The sequence below is a fragment of the Kogia breviceps genome, chromosome 8, assembly GCF_026419965.1.
Source record: "Kogia breviceps isolate mKogBre1 chromosome 8, mKogBre1 haplotype 1, whole genome shotgun sequence".
Taxonomy (NCBI): Eukaryota; Metazoa; Chordata; class Mammalia; order Artiodactyla; family Physeteridae; genus Kogia; species Kogia breviceps.
Window position 1 is genome coordinate 116,567,556 of NC_081317.1, and position 23,288 is coordinate 116,590,843.

Here is a 23,288-nt window from a genome sequence, read left to right on the forward strand (position 1 = left end):
GCCTCACTGGCTCCATGTGCAGGGTCTCTTCATAGGGTCTACTTTTATTTGAGCAGAACATCCCTCTTACACCCTCTTATTCTGTCCCCCTTTCCCATTCCCAACCCAAATTCCGTTTTGACTATTAGACTCAGCTTGAGCATTATGCCTTAAAGGGATAGAAGTGCCGTGTTGCCTAATTTGTACCTAGAAAGATTAGTAGATGTGCATCTGCACTTTCTGATAAAACTTTTCCATACCTCTTATCTTTTCTCACTCTCTGTTTTAAAAATATGTAACCAATTTTTTTCTTATTAAGAGATTAGAACATTATAGAAAATTTAGAAATGTAAGTAATCACATATCATTTTGTTATATTACATATTATATACATGTTATATTACTTGTTATATTACATATTACATATGTAATATATATACATATTATATACGTAATTTTTACATATATGTAACATTTTAACAAACTAGGATATTATGCATACTCTTTTTGTAACCTGCTTTTCTATTTAGTATATATTATAAAATTATTACAAATATTTTTACAAAAACAGCATTTTGTCATATTGTCAAATATTCTCTCATATCCTTCTGAATGGCAACAAATTCCATTGTTCTGCTATATCATGCTTTCTTTAATCTGTTTTTATTGTTGGGCCTTTAGATTTCAATTTTTGTTGTTATAACCACGTTCATCTGTATCTTTGTTCATATCCACAATTATTTCCATAAAATAAATTTCTGTAAGTGTAATTCAAAAAGGTATATTGTATAATGTCTGATTTTCCTTCAAGAAACATTGTATAGTGCTATAAATAGTATGTGAGAGTTCATACTCCAAATATCACCAGCTATTATCATTTACTTAAAAATTGTGTGTTTAATGAATGAGTAATGGTATCAACTCTTTAAAGTTTATATTTCTGTTTTTACCAGTGAGTTGAGCATTTTTCATATATTTAACTCTGCATATGAATGAATTACCTCAATTCTCTTGTCCTTAACTGTTTTTTAAATATTTTTTAAATGAAAAAATGATTTTCAGTTTAATTTTCCAGGTGGATATGTTTTTACTTTGTGGAGTATTTTCTTATGATTTTCTTAAATGTAGAGACTGCTAAATTCTCTCACTTATCTGATAGCATTCAGATTTTCAAAGATGTAAACTTAGTGTATCCTCAGTGGGCAGAAAAGGATCACCGTATGATTCATGTACTTACTTTTGTCATAAAGGTGTATAGTCTTTATCCCAGAGCTTTTTAATAACTTACTGCTGTCTATAAAAGTTAATGGACTTTTAACTGAATAATACATTTGATTACTCGATTTCCTTTCATGACCTTAGTTCTGCCTTAGTAGTTCTGTAGAAGTACTTACTCTGGACTTACAGCAAAGCAGATTTCATGTAGAGGGAGGGGACAAGATAAATCTCTGGAAAAATCAAAGCAGTCTATAGCCATTTAAGGCAAGGACAGAAAGCCATGCCTGCCTATCCCATAAATTTCTGAGATCATGAGAGTTCATTACTGTGCCAAAATAGTAAATAATCAGTGTTCATAATGGTGGCTTTGAATCATGAAGAAAAGGTGAAAACTATTTATAAGCGTTTATATAATCCATTTACTAAAATGGGATAATTTAACCTCCTACAGAGATTTTTGTTAAAAGTTATTTTTTTTTAAATGTTAAGTCACACTACTTTTGTCCTTTTTTTTAATTAAAGGAAATCCTTCTTGAGCTTTGGATCCTAACCTCCCTCACCTTCTTAAAGAAGTCACTCCTTTGCTTTTGCCCTCCAGCCTGCGTCATGAACGTCTTTCTCAGTGGTGGGTTATTCCCACAGGACACCTGCTCTAACAGATCCCATCATAAATGGCAAACTTCCTGTAAGCACATGTCCTCCCCTGCTCCCACCCCACTTCTCTTTGTTGTATTTTTGCAGTGTCCCCACCACTCACTTCCCAGTACATTCCAGTGTGGTTGTCAGCCCACTTCTCCACTGAAGCTGCTCTTGCCAAAATCACCAATTACCAGCACACTATCAAGTTCCCTGTACCTTTTTCTCTCACCTTTCTTGACTTTTCTTTCAACAGAGTTGATATACACCTTCTTTTATAATCATTCTATCTGTAGGCATCCTGCGTATCATACTTTCCTGGTTTTCCTCTGCATTCATTGTCACTCTCCGGTTTCCTTTGCTGCAGCCACTACTACTAACAGATCTCCTTAAGAGTATAATTCTTCTGTTGTTGGGTGAATTGTTTCGTAAATGTCAAGAATTGAGTCCAGTGGTGTTGTTTGTGTTTTCTTTATCTTGACTGATTTTTTTGGTCTACATTAACTATTAGTTGCTGAGAAAAGAAGATTGAAATTTTTAACTATACTTGCATAACTATCTTATTTCTCCTTTCAGTTCTGTCAACTTTTGCTCCATGTATTTTGAAGCTCTGTTATTGAGTGAATAAGAATTTAGTATTGTTCTGTCTTCTGGGTGAATCGATACATTTATTGTTATGCAGCGTCACTCTGGAATAGTGTTGTTCAAGTCTTCTGTATCCTTTTTCTTTTCTTTCTACTGTTTATCAATTACTGGGAAAGCACTGTTGACATTTCCAGTCAACTGAATGTAAATTAATAATACTTATGTCTTCTTTATAAATTGACCTGTTTATCATTATGAAATGACTCACTTTATCCCTGATCCTATCACCTTGTTCTGAAATCTTCTTTGCCTGGTTTTAACATAGCCATTCTAGCTTTCTTATGCTTAGTGTTTATATGGTATATATTTTTACATCCTTTACTTTTTTAAAAAAATTAATTTATTTACTTTTGGCTGTGTTGGGTCTTCGTTGCTGCACAAGGGCTTTCTCTCGTTGCGGCAAGTGGGGGCTACTCTCCGTTGTGGTGCGTGGGCTTCTCATTGCGGTGGCTTCTCTTGTTGCAGAGCCCGGGCTGTAGGCGTGTGGGCTTCAGTAGTTGTGGCATGTGGGCTCAGTAGTTGTAGCTCACAGGCTCTAGAGCATACGCTCAGTAGTTGTAGCGCATGGGCTTAGTTGCTCCACGGCATGTGGGATCTTCCCAGACCAGGGCTCAAACCCATGTCCCCTGCATTGGCAGGTGGATTCTTAACCACTGCACCACCAGGGAAGTCCCTACATCCTTTACTTTTCTTTTTTTTTTTTTTTTTTTTGCGCGGTATGCGGGCCTCTCACTGTTGTGACCTCTCCCTTTGCGGAGCACAGGCTCCGGACGTGCAGGATCAGCGGCCATGGCTCATGGGCCTAGCTGCTCTGTGGCATGTGGGATCTTCCTGGACCAGAGCACGAACCCGTGTCCCCTGCACTGGCAGGCAGACTCTCAACCACTGCACCACCAGGGAATCCCCATCCTTTACTTTTAATCAAACTTATTTCATATAGACTTCTTGTAGTTGTCATTTAGTTGAGTCTTGCTTTTTAACATTCTGACAGTCTTTTAATTAAAGTGGTTAGACCATTTATATTTAGTGTAATTTTCAATATATTATCATTATGATTGAGTTTAAACTTACCATTTTGCTTTTTGTTTTCTATTTGTCTCATTACTTCTTTCATTCCTTTTTTACTTTTATTCTCCCTTTTGGATTGAGTATTTTTAGTATTTTATTTAATCTCTACTATTTGCTTATAAAGTAAACTTTAAAAAATATTTAATGGTCATCCTCAGTTTTCAGTGTACATCTTTAGTTTATCCTGGTCTGCCTTCAAATATTGTACCATGTCACGAATAGCATCAGAGCCTTACAACAGTACATTTCCATTCCCCTGCTCTTCCCTGTCCTTTGTGGAATTGTTGCCATGTGTTTTATTTCTGCATGTATTATAAGTTCCACAATACATTTCTATTGTTTTTGCTTTCAACATTCAATTATCCTTCACAGAAAGTAAAAATTGAGAAAGGAAGTCTTTTATATTTACATATTAACCGTTTCTAACATTCTTCATCCCTTTGTGTAGAATTCGAATTTTTATCTGGTATTATTTTTCTACCACTTTAAGAACTTCTCGGGGCTTCCCTGGTGGCGCAGTGGTTGAGAGTCTGCCTGCCGATGCAGGGGACACGGGTTCATGCCCCAGTCCGGGAGGATCCCACATGCCGCGGAGCGGCTGGGCCTGTGAGCCATGGCTGCTGAGCCTGCGCGTCTGGAGCCTGTGCTCCGCGACGGGAGAGGCCACAAGAGTGAGAGGCCCACATACCGAAAAAAAAAAAAAAAAAAAAAGAACTTCTCTAACACTTCTTGTGTCCCTGTTGGTGATGATTTTTTTTTTAGCTTTTGTTTATTTAAACACATTTTAATTTCACTTTCACTTTGAAAGGGTATTTCTACTAGATCGCGACTTACATTGTCTTCTGGGCTGTACTGTTTTTGACAAGAAACACCATAAATACAGTGGCAGCTTTCATAAAGCAAGTTGTAACAGAGTGACTTAATAAAATTGAGAGTATAACACATAAATGAAGATTATTGAAGGTAAATTTGTAATAGGTCAGGATGAAATAGTGTACAGATGAGACCTTGTAGTGACCTTGTGTGGGGAGTAGAGTGGAAGACTGGTCTCTATGAAAAATGGAGAATTTATTTTCTTGTTATGGCAAATGCAGAGTGGGGGAAAGTAAATATTAATGTACAATTCACAAATAACACAATTCTTAGAAAATGTCTGTAATTTTTGCCTTTGGTAAGTGTTCATAATTTTTCAATGTTTTGAAGTCCATTTTTAACCTTGTTTATGGGTTGAAGTGAGCAAGTGTTTGTAGAAGCTATTTTGAGGGTGTAGTGTTACAGTCGAATTGCAGTAAGCAGAAGCTAAACAAATGTGCTCATCATAAACTATTTTATAATATAGCCAGAGGATTACTAACATATAATTTTTTTTTTTTTTTTTTTCCGTACGTGGGCCTCTTACTGCTGTGGCCTCTCCCGTTGCGGAGCACAGGCTCCGTACGCGCAGGCTCGGCGGCCATGGCTCATGGGCCCAGCCGCTCCGCGGCATGTGGGATCCTCTCAGACCGGGGCACGAACCCGTGTGCTCTGCATCGGCAGGCGGACCCTCAACCACTGTGCCACCAGGGAAGCCCACTAACATATAATTTTATATTAAAAATACTGCAGATGAAAAACTGAGTTGATGGAATTAAGTAGAATTTCATGTGAAGTTCTATTAGTGCAACTACTACTAAATTCATTCATTCTTTATGTGGTTGTCTTCATTTTTGAGAAAAAATAGAACCAACAGTGAGAGATCTAAAGGAACTACATTTTTTTTAATGTTTTAAGGTTTTCTAAAACATTGGTTTCCTGTTTGATTTATAATGGTACCAAATGCTAGCTGCATAAATAAGCATACTACAAAAATTTTTGGAAAAAAAATTAGTCTAACTATAAATGAAGTAAGATCTCAGGCAACATGTTCTGGATTAATAGCTATTTTCAGGAGGATTTCTTTCTGTTAATGTCAGAGCTATAGAATATTATTTAAACAATATGAAAGAAATCTAGTAGACTCAGAATTACAGAACTGGAAGTGTTCTTATATAAAATTCCTATGAAGATGAATATCCTGTCTAAAACTTCAGCAGTCTGTCAGGGATGACTGTGAACGTTAGGATTTTAAATATAGGACCTTTGGGAACTGTTGGACTGATGGGTGTGTAAACCCATTCCCAGAGGTACAGACCACTTGAAAGTTCTTTCTAACCCTATTATTTGATGTTAGGAGATGAAGTTTATTTTAATTAATGACAGGAATAAACTAGAATTGAGATGATTTTACCAGGGTAAAATTTATCTCAGCCTAAAAAATATTGCATCCTTTTGTGTAGTCCCCTTGTATTCGGGTATATGATGCGTATATGCTATTTATTTTTATCGATTAGCATGTATCTGGGTAGACCGTTAGTGCCTGAGTATTTTGCATACCCCGGGTTTATAATATATGTGGCTCAAACCATTAAAATAACAAACAAGTCAAGCGTAAATTCTGCTGACAGTACCCTTGTTAAGTGCTTTAACCAGGCAGCGTATCTGCACCATCTTGTAGCGCATCACCATTTTTTTCTCTTGAGTGCTGTGATATGTAAATTACGTTCAAATAATAGAAGTCTATTCCTTTTTATTCTCAGAAACAGATTGTACCAATAAAATTGGCCAAGTATATACATTTTCACTAATGTGCCAAACATTGCCAAACTGTGTTCTGCACAGTCTCCCATCTGGTGCTGGGTTCTTATCGGGGCCTTAGGAGTCATGTTTCAGATCTTACCGATCCCTTTAGGGTTGACCAGCCCTGAGACTGACTTCTGTAGATGTGTGTGCCGTAGCCCTGTGTGTCTGCCACGTTCCGACTGTGGAAAGGGTGCTGGACAGAGGCTGTTCCTGTTATCCTGGTCTTATCCAACGCAGTTCACATTTCAAGCACCTCTGCCGTGTTGTGCTGTCTCATCTCGGTGTGCTGGGCTCTTGCTCACCCTGCTGCTCCAGGTGCTGTCAGCGTGAACTTGGAGGTGCCTACCTTCCCAGCTGTGCTTTTTCTGGTGGGAAAGGCGCTCGCTGCTTACAGTCCGCTGCTCAGGGAGGCCCCAGTGGGCTCTTCTTTGCACTAACTGGAGGCCCTGCTCTAAGCTGTTGGCCATCCAGCATCTGCTAGGGCAAAGGGACACTAAGAGCCACCAGTTGTGTGGGGTGCTGCTTAGCCAAGCTTGGGCAAAAATACCCGGAGTGCATTGGACGTCGAGAAGTGAGAGGAAGACTCAGGAGGGGTGCTGTGGCCGAGGGGTGGCGGGGCCTGACCCAGCTCCAGCTCCAGCTCCCTCCATGTGCACACCCCAGATAAATACCCTCCCTACCTTTTTTTTTTTTTTTTTTTTTTTGCGGTATGCGGGCCTCTCACTGTTGTGGCCTCTCCCGTTGCGGAGCACAGGCTCCGGACGCACAGGCTCAGCGGCCATGGCTCATGGGCTTAGTTGCTCCGCGGCATGTGGGATCTTCCCGGACCAGGGCACGAACCCGTGTCTCCTGCTTCGGCAGGCGGATTCTCAACCACTGCGCCACCAGGGAAGCCCCCTCCCTACCTTTTAAAGTCCACTTCACATCGAAACCCAAGTAGAACTCGCAAGCTTACTTTCGTCACTGAAAAAATACTGAGCTGAAGTTCAAGAGAAGCAGGTTCTCAGCTTAGGCAAGTCGCCCCCGAAGCTTCTAGCTTTCAATGGATGATCGATGTGTATATATAAATAACAAAATTACTATTAGCTCCAATTTTCTATTTTTTTCTCTTTTTAATTTTCTCACCGTCTCACTTCTAATAAGATATCGGTTGCCTTTTTACAGATGTTGAGGACATGTTCACTTCCAGACCTCTCCAAGCTGTTCAGAACACTGATGGATGTCCCCATTGTCGGAGATGGACGTCAGGACAATCTTGAAATGGAGGAAATGGAAGATGAGCATGTTAAGGAAGGACCTTCCGACTCTGAGGACATGTGAGCATGATAACGTTCGTAGATACCGACACTAACAGGATTTCTGAACTTACACATGTTCTAGAGACGGAGACTCACCCACAGTTTTCACACAAGATCTGTAGCTGACCTTGCACTACTCCTTTAACTTTTTACAATGTATTTTAAAGTACAGTCAAGTAAACTTTGATATGTGTGTCTGCCTCTAAATACTGTAACTCGATGTCACTTGCAGACTGTAAGGACAGGGTCACCATTGTGTTCTCTGTCTTACTGGCCACTGAGCACCCACCACAACGCTCCATGTGGCTGGTGCTGAATTGAGTGAAACCTCAGCAGGGTAGTGACTGTTTGGTAGTGTGATGCCACATGCTACAGGGATTGCAGTGGGGAACTGAGGGACTCACTACTCTCCTCCTCCCCAGGAAGATGCCAGAAAGCTCTGTCCACATCTGTCTCCTGCCGGCTGTGATTTCAAAACCATGGCAGTGAGGAGTTAGCAGGTGGAATTGTGTGTGTGTCTGTGTGTGTGTGTGCGCGCGCGCGCATGCTCACATGTGAGTTCTGCACTTAACTGCTTTCACAAAATTCCCTTCTTATTAATGCCTGAGGAATCTAGAATCCCAGAGGAAAATTTAACCAACACTCCTGAAAGAGCTGGGAACTGGCAGCTCCTTAGACAGTAATACCCCTTCACCTTCCTTGATATCAGTCAGCCTTCTCAGCCCATCCGACAAATGTTACAGACTTTTTGGGGAAATAAAACCAGAGTGTTCAAGAAGTGTATTCAAGTCACCGGGAAAATAGGTTGCAAAATGCTGTAATTTTTATGATTTATTTTTGGATTTGTTTGAATTTAAGTTTCTCCTTTTTACCTCTGCCTTTCAATAGAAACAATGTGTGTTTTGATCTAATTGAAAGCATGATATCAGTGTCATGATTTTTCTCCCTCTAATTCTTGAGCCTGGCACTGCATCTGGTGCCTTTTATTTTCTGTTTTTGTTTTTCTTAAGGCTTGCCCTTTCTTTTTAAATTTCTAGCCAAACTTTATCTTTCAAAGGTTGACTTTTGAATTCTCTGGCTGTCCAGTGGTTAGGACTCCATGCTCTCACTGCCGAGGGCCCGGGTTCAACCCCTGGTCGGGGAGCTAAGATCCCACAAGCCACGCAGCATGGCCAAAAAAATAAATAAAATAAAGGTTGACTTTACCCACCCCCCCCCATAGAGTTCTGTAGATTTTTGCTGGTGCCCTCAAAATTTGGAGGAAAAGTTACCTTTTTATCCTTGCTTCTTCTGCTTGGCTGTGGTCATTAAGCAGTTTATGTTGTATTTTTATTAAGCCTGTTGGATAACAGGACAACATTTCAGCACCTCTATGGTTGACAAAATCCTTGGTAACAGTTCTTTCCTCAGAGTTTTTATAAGTCATCAGTTTTTATCTGAGTGAATATAGCTTATTTGTGGCTTATATTCTTTTTATTACTAGTTGATGACAGAATTTTATTTTAAAATTTAAGTTAGAAGCTTTTAATGTTATTTTTTTAATTTGAAAAGTAAGTTTTTTTTCAAGTAAGTTACTCCATATGCATATAGGGAAATTTCACTTGACTTTTTTCTTTGGAAAATATGCATTTTTTGATCCAAACTTTACTTATGGTCATATAATAAGAAAACCTATTAAAAAGAAAATTCGGGACCAGGGTTTAAAGTACCTGAGTCAATTTTTTGAGTGCTCATTTCATAAAAAAATCTTAATCCTCTTACACTTTTCTTACACTGGCATAGTTAGCAGCCCACTTGCTTTAATACCATCTGTGGTGGACTCTAATTCCTCTACAGGAAGATTTTACCAACAGGTTAATGCCTAGTCACATAGCAGTGGTACCTATAGCAGATGTGTGTGGTATGGAAGTCTGGTAATTATATATGAAGCTAAATGCTCCTAGAAGGATGATCCAAAAGATTAGACACTGTCCTTCTCATTCTAATTAGATGTTGTTTGCTTTTCTTTAATTGCTGCAAAGTCAAAGCGTAGGAGTTTGTACACATATGTACAAAATAAAGGTATTTCTACATTAAAAATTATTTTTCTGTTAATGAAAATTTTGTATGAGGTCTCGCATAATAATATTTATGTTTTAGTTCTTCAGTAAGTATTTGTTTATTCAATTAGAGTCTAAACTTTAAGAAAGGGCTTCACCAGCCTTGTGTTCTGCTTAATATTGCTTTTCCACTATGGAAATCCTCACTGTGGGTCCCTGATCTTTCAGAGGACTTTATGTATCTAAAACTCGACTTAACTGTGAGTCTACAAGTTCTTCCATTTGCGTGCCCCAGGGAGAAAGAAGCAGCTCCTCGGGGGAATGGAGCTGCTGAGTGTGCTTCTTGGATCTTGTAGACGTGGTCAGAAGGCCTAAATCTCAGTCTCGTTTTTGTCATTTATTGACCATGTGGTCTTGACACAAGTCACTTGAGCACCTTGATTCATAGTTTCCATGTTTCTAAAGTGAGTTTTGTGTGGATAAAATTTAAATAGTAGGATAAACAGCTTTAATAAGTAAGGTGTTATATGAATGTAAGATATTACTCGCATAAATGAGTTCATTTCAGCACCTGTCATTGCACAGAAGTGGAATGGATACTCTGGGCAGCGCCTGGAGGGCAAGACCCCCGCAGGGAGGCTGGTGCACGGCTGTCGCACATCCACACCAAGATTTAGCTGAACCTTCAAATCTACATGAAAGAAAAATATTCAGTCTGGCTCTTCGATATCGAAGCATTCTTTCAAAACTTAAGGAATTCATAATGTTGATAGTTATGTGATTCTCTCTGGCAAATCAGGACCATTTTATACAAGTCATCTTCGGTCGTATGTATTCCAGCAGATGTGTTGTGTGCTTTACTTATCAGTTGTGGGAATCCTCATTTCCTTTGTTAAAAACGATGTGTTTTTTCAGATTTCCTTTTACCCACGACGAGTACTTTTAAGTAGGAAGGAGCGCATGCATGTTGAGTTGAAGTAAAATTTCAGAAAGGTAGAGTTTCGGTGACGTTCCATTTCATTTTCAACCCTCAGTGTGTTGGAAGAGGCTGATACAGACTTACAAGAGCTTCAGGCCTCCATGGAGCAGCTGCTGCGGGAGCAGCGTGGGGAGGACGACAGCGAGGAGGAGGGGCCGGGCCTGAGGACCAGCGACGCGGAGCGGGCGGCCGACGGCACGGACGCGGGCGATGAGGACGACAGCCCGAGCAGCGAGAGCGCGCTCAACGAGGAGTGGCACTCGGGTGCGCGGGGCCCACACTGCAAGCAGAGCGTCTCCCTGGCCTCCGACACGGGCCCCGTCCAGCCTTAAGTGGGGCTGGAGCCTCTCTGCGTCGCTGACTTGGCGTTGCCTCTCGCTTTTCACACAGTCTGCATGCATAGTTGTCCCGTTTCTTTCCCACTAAAGTATGGAAATGCTTTTTTAAATTTTTTTATTTTTTTTTTTATTTTTTTGCGGTACGCGGGCCTCTCACTGTTGCGGCCTCTCCCGTCGCGGAGCACAGGCTCCGGACGCGCAGGCGCAGCGGCCACGGCTCACGGGCCCAGCCGCTCCGCGGCATGTGGGATCCTCCCGGACCGGGGCACAAACCCGCGTCCCCTGCATCGGCAGGCGGACTCTCAACCACTGCGCCACCAGGGAAGCCCCTGGAAATGCTTTTTTGAAGCATTTTTATCCTGTTTTCCTCCACTTCTTGACTTATTCTCCTAGCAATAAAGATAGTCACTTAGTTTTCTTAGCCCTTGCTGTTTTACAAAGGGCTTCCACATACAGTGCTTAACCAGCAGGGTTAAACCGAAAGAGTTTTTAAAACCTTGACACCCTAAGGTGCATAGAAAATGTGTGTATTTAAATAACGATTTATCTGAGAAGAAGAGGTAATGTGAAAAAGAACGGTTCTGCATTAATTTTTCTTTCACTAGAATTTTTCAAATTACCTTGGGCATGTACATGATATAAAGCATTTCTAATACTTTCTAAGTGCCTTCCAAGTTTGATGATGTACATCTTAGGTCATCTGTATGCTCGTTCATGTTTTGCCCCATGTTTAATATCAAGTTTTTAAAAATAGAGTTGGTTGCCTCAGTGCAGAACATATGGGTATGCTTTTTTCCTTTTTTTTTTTTTAGCTAAATTCAGTGACATCTCTTGGAATATAGTTTTTATTCTAACCTGACTCACTGTTTATGTCTATAAAAGAAAAGATTTCTAAAGTAACATTCCTGTTAAGACAAATTTATATATACGTACATTGATTACCTATATAAATGACCAGTATTATAATGACAGAAACTTTATATTGAACGTACAAGTAGTCTGTCTCAATGACAGTATTCACGTGACACAGGATTTTAATCAGTTACGGTAAGAATTATTTTATTCAGTCTTTTAAATCATAAAATGTCTTCTTTTTTATTTATGTTTTTTAGATAACAGTGATGGTGAGATAACTAGTGAATGTGAATACGACAGTGTCTTTAATCATTTAGAGGAACTAAGGCTTCACCTAGAGCAGGAAATAGGCTTCGAAAAGTTCTTTGAGGTTTACGAGAAAATAAAAGTGAGTAAAATGTCACTTAAAACATTTAATTTTGAAATATGCTCTGTTTGAATTACTAGTGAAATGTCAGTGATTTTTATTGGTCAGTAGACCCATTATAAATAATAAACAGTCTCCAATTAGAGGAGGTTAACATTCAAATATTAATTTATATTTGGAAATTTGGTACAGGCTGTTCATGAAGATGAAGATGAAAATATTGAGATTTGTTCAACAGTAGTTCAGAAGCTTTTGGGAAATGAACATCAGCATCTTTATTCCAAGATTCTTCATTTAGTTATGGCAGATGGAGCCTATCAAGAAGGTGAGATTTCCTCACAGCCTTATATTTTAAATAAATGTGCAAAATATAAAGTGACATATGTAAATTGATGAGCTTATATCACATGCATTTTGGTGAAATCTATATTGGAATTATATCTAGTACTTTTAAGCAATTAACTGTGTCCTTCTCTTTGACTGATTCTGGCATAAGCTTTTATTGGCTTAAGTTTAAGTCAGTATTTTAACTTAATTTGCAAGTAACATTTTGAATGATATTTTTTAAGCCTCCTTATTGGACAGCTCTAGAAATTAGAATACTTTTTTATTAAGGAGGCAGAATTAAATTTTTAGACACATAAGTAAAATTTCTCCTACTAGAACCAAATGTAATCTCTTCTGTTGAGAGTAAGTAGAGTTCATCTACAGTGATTTGAGGGTAAACCATTTTTATATTTGGAAAATATTTACCAATAGAATCACTCAGAATGTGCTAGGGCTTTGTTAAAAGTTATTAAAGTTAAAAATGTTTTTCCCCTTAAATTGGTCAAGAGCACTGAGCATGGAACCTAGAGACCAGAGTTACAGTCCCAACTCTGACAAGCTGGTCACGTGACACAAGGTGATTTCTTTTGTCTCGAGTTTGTTTCCTTTGCTATCAGATGGAGCATGACCTCCAAGGTCATGCACTGTGGTGAGTTTTCAGAGTGTTTATGGAGGCCCCTGTGGGCCTGGTACTTCATTTCTGTGGCCACTGAAGGCCATGGTCTGTGCTTACATGTTGTATACAGTTTCCTTGGGAGATAAGACAGATAGATAGGAAAGGAAGTGTAAAACTATACATAGAAGTGCTCATTCTAAAATGTTTTCAGTGCAGTAGGAATTAGAGAAGGGAGATCAAACTGGGAAAAATGGAAAGAAACGTAGAGGATGTGACTTGTAGGGAAAAGAACAAACCAGCGATTCATGGGTGTTAGAGTTAGACTGACTGTATTAGGAGCTTCCTGTTGAGAATTAGTCTTTGTGATTGACCCTGTGAAATGTGTAAGGCACATGGAGGAAACCAGTGAAGGTTTCTGAAGTGAAAGGACTGACATAGTGGAAGAGGCACCAGGAGCACCTGATGGAAACGGTAGAGGCAGTTGGTGTGAGTTGGTGAGGACCCGGACTTCGTGTTCAGAGGGGTGTTCAGGTCAAGTATTTCAGAGCCAGGGTTTTATTAAAATATTTGACATTTTGACTCATGAAAAATTAAGCCGGCTAAAATCACAACTCAAGAATGCTTTTTATTTTGGGAGAAACTTTATGGTTACGTAGACTTATTTACATTAACTGTAAGCTCAGCAAAAAATGTTTTTTGAGTTGCTTTAATGGAAGTAAAAGTCTTGTTAAAATTCTAATAGTTATCATTAAATTGAAACTAGAAAATCTTCAGGTAGTGTAAGTACTCTTTTTTAAAAAAATTTATTTATTTTATTTATTTCTTTTTGGCTGCATTGGGTCTTCGTTGCTGTGCGTGGGCTTTCTTTAGTTGCGGCGAGTGGGGGCCGCTCTTTATTGTGGTGTGCAGACTTCTCATTGTGGTGGCTTCTCTTGTGGCGGAGCACAGGCTCTAGGCACACAGGCCTCAGTAGTTGTGGCACACGGGCTCAGTAGTTGTGGCTCGCAGGCTCAGTAGTTGCGGCGCACGGGCTTAGTTGCTCCGCGGCATATGGGATCTTCCTGGGCCAGAGCTTGAACCCGTGTCCCGTGCATTGGCAGGCGGATTCTTAACCACTATGCCACCAGGGAAGTCCAGCAAGTACTCTTATAGCTTCAGACCCCACTGCATTTTCATTACTTTTCTTCTTAAGCTAACAGAATAACTGCCAAGGAGTAGTTCAGGCCATTAGCAGCAAGGAATAGATTGAATGTAAGCCAGTCCTTTTTATAAGCCAGCAGTTAGTGCTGCCTGTGTGCTTCACTATGTAGTAGTTCATATTATCAGAAGTAGGCACAAACAGTATCATGTTTTATGCCTATGGTGATTGCTATGAAACCTATCAGTAGAAATTTAAGGGAGCTCTTCTTTATTTAAAAAAATGTCAAAGGACAATAAAATAATTCCACTTTGGGGAAAAAATATAAGAACGTACTTATCTAAATAAATGTTTAGTGTCTTCAAAGCAGAGATACAGACTTATTCTAATAAAGGTATTCCGTTACACAAAATATCTTGAAACTTCTCTTTTAGAAATTCCCTGAGAGCTTATATACCAGATTCTTTTGATTGTCTCTCTTGATATAAGTCTATTCTGAGAGCATTTAATTTTTTTGGAAAAAGCTTAAAGTTACTTGCAACCAAGTTTAGTGAATGAAGTGGGTAATCAAGATAAATGATATGTGATCTTTTTCAGTAACTTACCATGCAGTAATGAGCCTAATTTGTATAATTAGTTTGTAAACTGATTTGGAATATTTTGAACAAGAATTCATTTCTAAAAATATTTGTTAAAAATTAATACTATTACTTTAAAGGTATAATTTGTAGACTAAAGTCAAGGATTTAAAGTGTTGATGTGTAATTTTGGCAGTACAAATTTTCATAAGATTTATTTATATTCCATCTCGTTCCCCCATAAAAGGTTTAACTACATTATATATAGTGCAGTGTATGTATGTGTGTCTCTGTGTTTATACACACACACACACACACACACACACACAGAGAACAAACTGAAATTAAGTTAAAAACAAGTGTTTGGGAAAGTCAGCATGTCAGGCAAATGAATACCTCAGGCAAATGAGTGCAAGCAATATAATATTAAGCCAAGTTGAAGTCGGAACAGAAAGTTCATGGTCAAAGGGTCTCTACAATTTGGGAAAATAATTCACAAATTTGGTGCTGAGATTTGTAGCAAAGCAGGAAACCTAACTAATTACTTGAGACAAAATATGTCCATTACTCAGAGGACAGCTCTTTTTGGTATCGAAACAAAGGAAAAATGTCCAGTGATTCTTTTAAAAAGGGGACTATGATACAGTGTTCCTCATACTCGGCTAACATGTGGAGTCCTCTAAAGGGGAAAATACTTTTTCAGACTCCAAGAATCTAAGTCCGTAGACCTCAGTGAAAAACTGAAGTCTTAGTCTTTGCAAATGTCTGTCAGTTGTGTTTATTACTATAAAGCATGGGGTTTTTATATATATATATATATATTTATATAAATATTTTTATCAAAATGAATTTATAAAATATAAACATTATCTGGAACTTGTATATTCCTGATTTAATTGAAATCTTGGACACCATTTTATAAAACAGCCCTGTTATGGCCTGAAAACACTCTCAATAACTTTTACAATATTTGGATTTCATAGGACCCTTTCTCATAATATGGCATGTGGAAGTTAATGGCATGAGGCCAGAAAAATGGTTGTATTTGAGTGAATCTGTGGAGAGTGTCAGACTAGTTCTGTTCATACTCAGACCACATCCTTCAGGCAGTTCTCACAAGTATCGTTTCAAGATGCTTTTCATGAGTAGTCAGCAACAGTGCGCTTGGGAGTTAGCCTTGCTTGACAGGTATTTGGAAAACTTGCCCCTTCCGTAGAGAGAAAGCACAGTCAGCTGAGCCACGAGGCAGAATGGACACCGTCCTGTGACAGCTGAGTGGTTTCAGAAGGACACATGCCTGCACAGAAGGCCATTGCCCTGCAAAAGCACCACCAATCATGCCGGCTAATGCATTCCTCAAGAAGCAGCGCCAGGTTTTCTCTGCCGCACAAATGAAAGGGCGTGAGGACCCCTAGTTCTGGATCACAAAGCCTGCAGTAATTCCTTTAGCCTGGAAAAAGACGTAAAGCAGCTAAACATACCAACTCACTCAGCTGGCTGTAAAATGTGTATTGAGCTCTCTGAATCAGCCATCCCCACCTTTCATGGTGCCAGGGACCAGTTTCGTGGAAGACGGTTTTTCCACAGAGTGGAGACTGGGGTGGGAATTGTTTGCGGATGAATCAAGCGCATTACATTTATTGTGCACTTTATTTCTATTATTATTACACTGTAATATAGAATGAAACAATTATACAACTCACCATAATGCAGAATCAGTGGGAGCCCTGAGCTTGTTTTCCTGCAACTAGATGGTCCCATGTGGGGGTGGTGGGAGACAGTGACACCCAAAGTGTGTTCCTTATGTCCAGTCTACCCCGTTAGATGCAGCTTAATTGTCACTTGCCACTCACTGATAGGGTCTTGATGTGAGTCTGCAAGCAGGGGATTTATGATGGTCTCTGTGCGGTCAGACCTCTCTGCTAGTGATGATCTGTATTTGCAGCCGCTCCCCAGCGCCGGCATCACAGCCTCAGATCATCAGGCATTAGATTCTCATAAGGAGCGCGCAACCTACATCCCTTGCATGCGCAGTTCACAGTAGGGTTCGCGCTCCTATGAGAATCTGACGCCACTGATCTGTCAGGTGGTGGAGCTCAGGCAGTAATGTGAGCAATGGGGAGCGGCTATAAATACAGATGGAGCTTCACTGGCCCACCACTCACCTCCTGCTGTGCAGCCCGGTTCCTAACAGGCCACGGACCGGTACCTGTCCTCCACATCCTCTCCAACATTGGTTATTTGTAGGCTTTTTGGTGATGGCAGGTGATGAGGTGATATCTCGTTTTGATTTGCATTTCTCTAATAAGTAGTGACATTGGACATCTTTTCATGTGTGTTAGCCATCTGTATGTCTTTGGAAAATGTCTAGTCAGGACTTCTGCCCACTTATTTATTTATTTATTTATTTATTTTGTTTTTAAATTTATGGCTGTGTTGTGTCTTAGTTGTGGCACACGGGGGTCTTCGTTGAGGTGTGTGGGATCTTCTGTTGCAGCACAGGCTCTTGGTTGTGGCATGCAGGCTTCTCTCTAGTTGTGGCACGCAGACTCCAGCGTACACGGGCTCTGTAGTTTGCGGCACATGGGCTCTCTCATTGGGGCACACGAGCTCAGTAGGTATGGTGCGTGGGCTTAGTTGCCCCATGGCATGTGGGATCTTAGTTCCCTGACCAGGTATCAAACCCATGTCCCCTGCATTGGAAGGCAAATTCTTTACCACTGGACTACCAGGGGAACTCCCTCTTCTGCCCATTTTTGATTAGGTTGTTCTTTGGTTTTGGTTTTGGGTTTGTTTTATATTGAGTTGTATGAGCTGTTTATATAGTTTGGATATTAATCCCTTGTTAGTCATATCGTTTGCAATATTTTCTCCCATTCCAAAGGTTGTGTTTTTGTTTTGCTGGTGGTTTCCTTTGCTGTGCAAAAAGCTTTTAAGTTTAATTAGGTCCATTTGTTTATTTTTGCTTTTATATTTCTTTTGCCTTAGAAGATGGATCCAAAAAAATATTGCTATGATTTATGTCAAGAGTGCTCTATGTTCTCTTCTATGAGTCTTATGGTTTCAGGTTTAACATTTAGGTTTTTAATCCATTTTGAGTTTATTTTTTTGTATATGGTGTGAGGAAATGTTCTAATCTCATTCTTTTACATGCACCTGTCCAATTTTCCCAGCACTACTCCTTGAAGAGAATGTCTTTCTCCATTATGTGTTCTTACCTCCTTTGTCATAGATTAATTGAGCATAGGTGTGTGGGTTTGTTTTTGGGCTCTCTGTTCTGTTCCATTGATCTATATGTCTGTTTTTGTGCCAACACCACACTGTTTTGATTACTGTAACTTTGTAGTAGACACTGGGTCTCCTACATATGAATTAGTTCTGTTCTGAGAGCACATTCGTAAGTCCAATTTGTTCATAAGTCCAACAAAGTTAGCCTAGGTACCCAAATAACACAGTCGGCTATATAGTACTGTACCACAATAGGTTTATAATACTTTTCACACAAATAATACGTAAAAAACAAAGAAACACAAAAAATAAAATATTTTTAATCTTACAGTACAGTACCTTGAAAAGTACAGTAGTCCAGTACAACAGCTGGCATCCAGGGGCTGGCATCGAGTGAATAGGCAAAAAGAGCTACTAACTGGAGGAGGGAGATGGCAGAGCTGAAAGATCATCAGCAATAGGAGACAGAGGGCAAGCTGCAGTTTCATTCATGCCTGACATTGATGGCACAGGTTCTGCTTCCTTGCTGGATTCAGTTCTATCTACCCTTTTGAAAAAACGATCCAATGATGTCTGTGTAGTAACTCTTTTTTTCTCATCATAGATGACATGGTATCACTGGATTGCACTGTGAACAGCTGCTGCAACCTTTGTGTACCATTCTGTGTTTAGGTCCAGAGCCTCAGAGAATAACAGTGCTTACTCAAATAAAGAGAATCCCCTTGCCATTTCCTGCATCGTGAATCTCTTCAGTTCTTCAGTTACTTCTTCTTCCTCTTGTAGCTCCACTCTCTCAATTATTTTCACTTTTCTTTCCATCGTTATCGCTTGGCACTTCTCAGCCATACCAGCTACACACTGCTGCCTTTACGTGTGCTTCCTGGGCTTGAAATAAAGATACTGTATTACTGTACTCTATACAGTACTGTACAGTAACGTACACAAAAGCATAACCACTTGTAGAGGATGCATGCATGTGACAGTGTACACCAGACATGTGAACTAACTTATGTGATTGGACATGAGAACACACGTTTGCATCTTTGAAAGTTTGCAACTTGAAGGTTTGTATGTAGGGGACTTACTGTAGTCTGAAGTCTGGGAGGGAGATAGCCTCCAGCTTTTTTTTTTTTTTTTTTCCTCAAGATTGCTTTGGCAATTCAGGGTCTTTTGTGGTTCCATATCTGTTTTTCAATTATTTGTTCTAGTTCTAGGGAAAATGTCATGGGTATTTTGATAGGGATTGCATTAAATCTGTAGACTGCTTTGGCTAGTATGCCATTTAACAATATTAATTCTTCCAATCCAAGAGCACAGGATATCTTTCTGTTTCTTTGTATTATCTTCAGTTTCCTTCATGACTGTTTTACAGTTTCAGTGTATAGGTCGTTCACCTCCTTGGTTAAGTTTATTCCTATGTTTATTCCTATTCTTTTTGATGTGATTTTAAACAGGATTTTTTTCTCTTTCTGATGATTTATTATTAATGTATAGAAAAGCAACAGATTTCTATATGTTAATCTTGTATCCTGCAACTTTGCTGAATTCATTTACTAGTTCTAATAGTTTTGGGGGGGAGACTAGGGTTTTCTTATATAAAGTATCATGTCATCTGCAAGAAGTGATAGTTTTACTTCTTCCCTTCCAATTTGATGCCTTTTAATTCTTTTTCTTATCTGATTGCTGTGGCTAGGGCTTCTAACACTATGTAAATAGAAGTGGCAAGAGTGGGCATCCTTGTCTAGTTCCTGAATATAGAGGAAAAGCTTTCAGCTTTTCACTGTTGACTGTGATATTAGCTGTGGGTTTGTCATAAATGGCTCTTATTATGTTGAGATGTGTTCCCTTTATATATACTTTGATGGAAATTTTTATCATGAATGGATGTTGAATTTTCTCAAATGCTTTCTGCACCTATTGAGATGGTCATGTGATTTTTTTACACTTCCCTTTGTTAATGTGGTGCTGTCACATTCGCGGATTTACAAATGTTGAACCATCCTTGCATCCTGAGAGTAAATCCAATGTGATCGTGGTGTATGATCCTTTTTATATATTTTTGGATTTGGTTTGCTAATATTTTGTTGAGGAGTTTTGCATCTATATTCATCAAAGAGATTGGCCTGTAACTTTCTTTTCTTGTAGTGCCTTTGTCTAGTTTTGGTATCAGGGTAATGGTGGCCTCATAGAATAAATTTGGGAGCATCCCATCCTCTTTAATTTTTTGGAATAGTTTGTGAAGGATAGCTATTATTTCTTTATATGTTTAGTAGAATTTCCCAGTGAAGGCCTCTGGTCCTGGACTTTTGTTGGCTGGGAGGTTTTCTTTATTACAAATTCAATTTCACTACTAGTGATTGATCTGTTCAGATTGTTTCTTCATGATTCAGTCTTGACAGTTTGCGTGTTGCTAGAAATTTGTCCATTTTTCTGTCCGGTTTGTTGGCATATAACTGTTCGTAGCATTATGATTTTTTGTTACCTCTGTGGTATCGGTTGTTATTTCTTCACTTTCATTTTGTTTATTTGGGTCCTCTTTCTTTGTGAGCCTGGCTAAAGGTTTATCAACTTTGTTTATCTTATCAAAAATCAACTCTTAGTTTCATTCATCTTTTCGTCTCTATCTTATTTATTTCCTTTATATTTTTTCCTACCTTCTGCTGACTTTGGGCTTTGTTTGTACTTCTTTTTCTAATTCATTCAGGTGGTAAGTTAGGTTGTGTTTTTGAAATTTTCCCTATTTCTTGAGGAAGGCCTGTATCCCTATGAACTTTCCTCTGAGAACTGCTTTTGCTGCATCCAGAAGGTTTTGGAATTTTGTGTTTTTGTTTTCATTTGTCTTGAGGTGTTTTCTGATTTCCTCTTTGATTTCTTCATCGACTCATTGGGTTTTTAGTAGCATGTTGTTTGGTCTCCATGTGTTTGTTCTTTTCCCTGTTTTCTTTCTGTAATTGATATATGACTTGATATAATTTCTATCCTCCTAAATTTGTTAAGACTTGTTTTGTGGCCTAGCATGTGATCTATCCTGGAGAATGTTCCATCTGCACTTGAAAAGAATATGTACTCTGCTGGTTTTGGATGTAAGGTCCTATAGAGATCTGCTAAGACCAACTAGTCTATTGAGCTATTTAAGACCACTGTTGCCTATTGATTTTCTGTCTGGATGATCTGTCCATTGATGTAAGTGGGGTGTTAAAGTCCCCTACTATTATTGTAGTGTTGTCAGTTTCTCCCTTTATGTCTGTTAGTTTTTGCTTTTTATACATTTAGGTGCTCCTATATTGGGCATGTGTATGTTAACTAATGTAATATCCTCCTCTTGTATTGATCCATTTATTATTATACTGTCTTTCTTTATCTTTTTTTATGGCCTTTGTTTTAAAGTCTATTTTTGTCTGATATATGTATTGCTAACCCCACTTTCTTGTCATTTCCATTTGCATGAAATGTATTTTTCCATCCCCTCACTTTCAATCTATGTTTGCTTTTAGCCCTGAAGTGAGTCTCTTATAGGCAGCATATTGAAGGGTCTTGGTTTTTGGTGTTTTTTTTAAATCTAGTCAGCTACCCTATGTCTTTGATGAGAGCATTTAATCCATTGATATTTAAAGTACTTAATTGATAGGTATGTACTTACTGTTTTCTGTTTTCTGGCTGTTGTAGTTTTTCTCTTGTTAATTTCTTCTCTTAGGGTTTGATGACTTTCTTTAGTGGTATACTGTGTTTCTTTCTTTTTAATTTTTGTGTATCTATTGTAGGGCTTGATTTGTGGTTACCATGGGATTCATATATGTTGGCATGTTGACCAATAATTATATCTACTTGTTTTAAACTGCTAGTCATTTAAATTCAAAGGTATTACAAAAGAGCTACATTTTTTACTCCATCTCCCACGTTTTGTGTTTTTTATGTCATGTGTTACATATTCATGCTTATCTCTTACCTGTTCATTGTAATTATAGTTGCTTTTAACATTTTTTTGTCTTTCAACCTATGTACTGGCTTAAGTGGTTGATCTTCAATCCTTACTATATACTTGCCTTTCCTAGTGGGATTTTCCCTTTCTTACAGGTTTTTACTTCTTTTCCATTTAGAGGACACAATTTAACATTCTTTTTAGAGTCAGTTTAGTGTTGCTGTACTTGTTTAATTTTTGCTTGTTGGAGAAATTCTTTCTCTCTCCTTCTATTCTAAATTATAATCTTTCTGAGTGGAGTGTCCTGGCTTGCAAGTTTTTCCCTTTCAGCACTTTGAATATATATTGCCACTCCCTTCTGGCCTGCAAAGTTTCTGCAGAGAAATCAGCTGATAGCCTTATGGGGGTTCCCTTTTATATAACTCTTTGTTTTTCTCTTGCTGCCTTTAGAATCCTCTCTTTATCTTTAACTTTTGCCATTTTAATTATGATAGGTCTTTGTGTGGTGGGTCTATTTGGGTGCATCTCGTTTGGAACCCTCTGTGCTTCCTGTACCTGGATATCTATATTCCTCTACAGGTTTGGGAATTTTTCAGCCATAATTTCCTCACATACATTTTTTTTTTTGCTGTACACTGGCCTCTCACTGTTGTGGCCTCTCCCATTGTGGAGCACAGGCTCTGGACGCGCAGACTCAGCGGCCATGGCTCACGGGCCTAACCGCTCCACGGCATGTGGGATCTTCCCGGACCGGGGCATGAACCCGTGTCCCCTGCATCGGCAGGTGGACTCTCAACCACTGCGCCACCAGGGAAGCCCCTCACATACATTTTTGATCCCCTTCTCTCTCTCTTCTCCTTCTGGGACTCCTATGTGAATGTTGGAACACCTAATGCTATCTCAAAGATCTCTTAAACAAATTTTTTTTAATGAAAGCAATTTTTCTTTCTCTTGTTCTAATTGGGTGGTTTCCATTGTTCAGTTATATCTTCCAGATCACTTGTGCAGTCTTCTGTATCATTTAGTGATTCATTTCCTTATAGTGTGTTTTTATTTCAACTGTTGTATTATTCATTTCTGATTGACCCTTTTCTATATTTTCTAGTTCTTCATTAAGATGTTCAGTGTTTAGATCAATTCTTTTCCCTACTTCAGTTAACATTTTTTTTACTGTTTTGAATTTTTTATCTGGAAAATTATTTCTATTTCATTATTTATCTGGAGTTTTCTCTTACTCTTTGAATTGAGAGCAGTTCCTCTGCCTTTTCTTTCTTTTTTTTCTATTTTTTAATTTTTTATTGAGTGTAGTTGATTTACATTGTTGTTTTAATTTCTGCTGTACAGCAAAGTGATTCAGTTATATATATATATATATATATATATATATATATACAATTCTTTT

General features: G+C 38.7%; 1 protein-coding gene across 10 annotated transcripts in view; it reads left to right on the forward strand.

The window, feature by feature from the left end:
- Positions 1–23,288, forward strand: part of NEK1 (NIMA related kinase 1) — a 218,232-nt gene that overhangs the window by 189,577 nt on the left and 5,367 nt on the right. For all 10 annotated transcript variants that reach the window (XM_067040071.1, XM_067040068.1, XM_067040065.1 and 7 more), the window contains 4 exons: positions 7,369–7,520; positions 10,576–10,784; positions 11,971–12,101; positions 12,273–12,405. In XM_067040071.1, the coding sequence (XP_066896172.1) occupies positions 7,369–7,520; positions 10,576–10,784; positions 11,971–12,101; positions 12,273–12,405 (625 nt within the window). The remainder of the gene's footprint in view (positions 1–7,368; positions 7,521–10,575; positions 10,785–11,970; positions 12,102–12,272; positions 12,406–23,288) is intronic.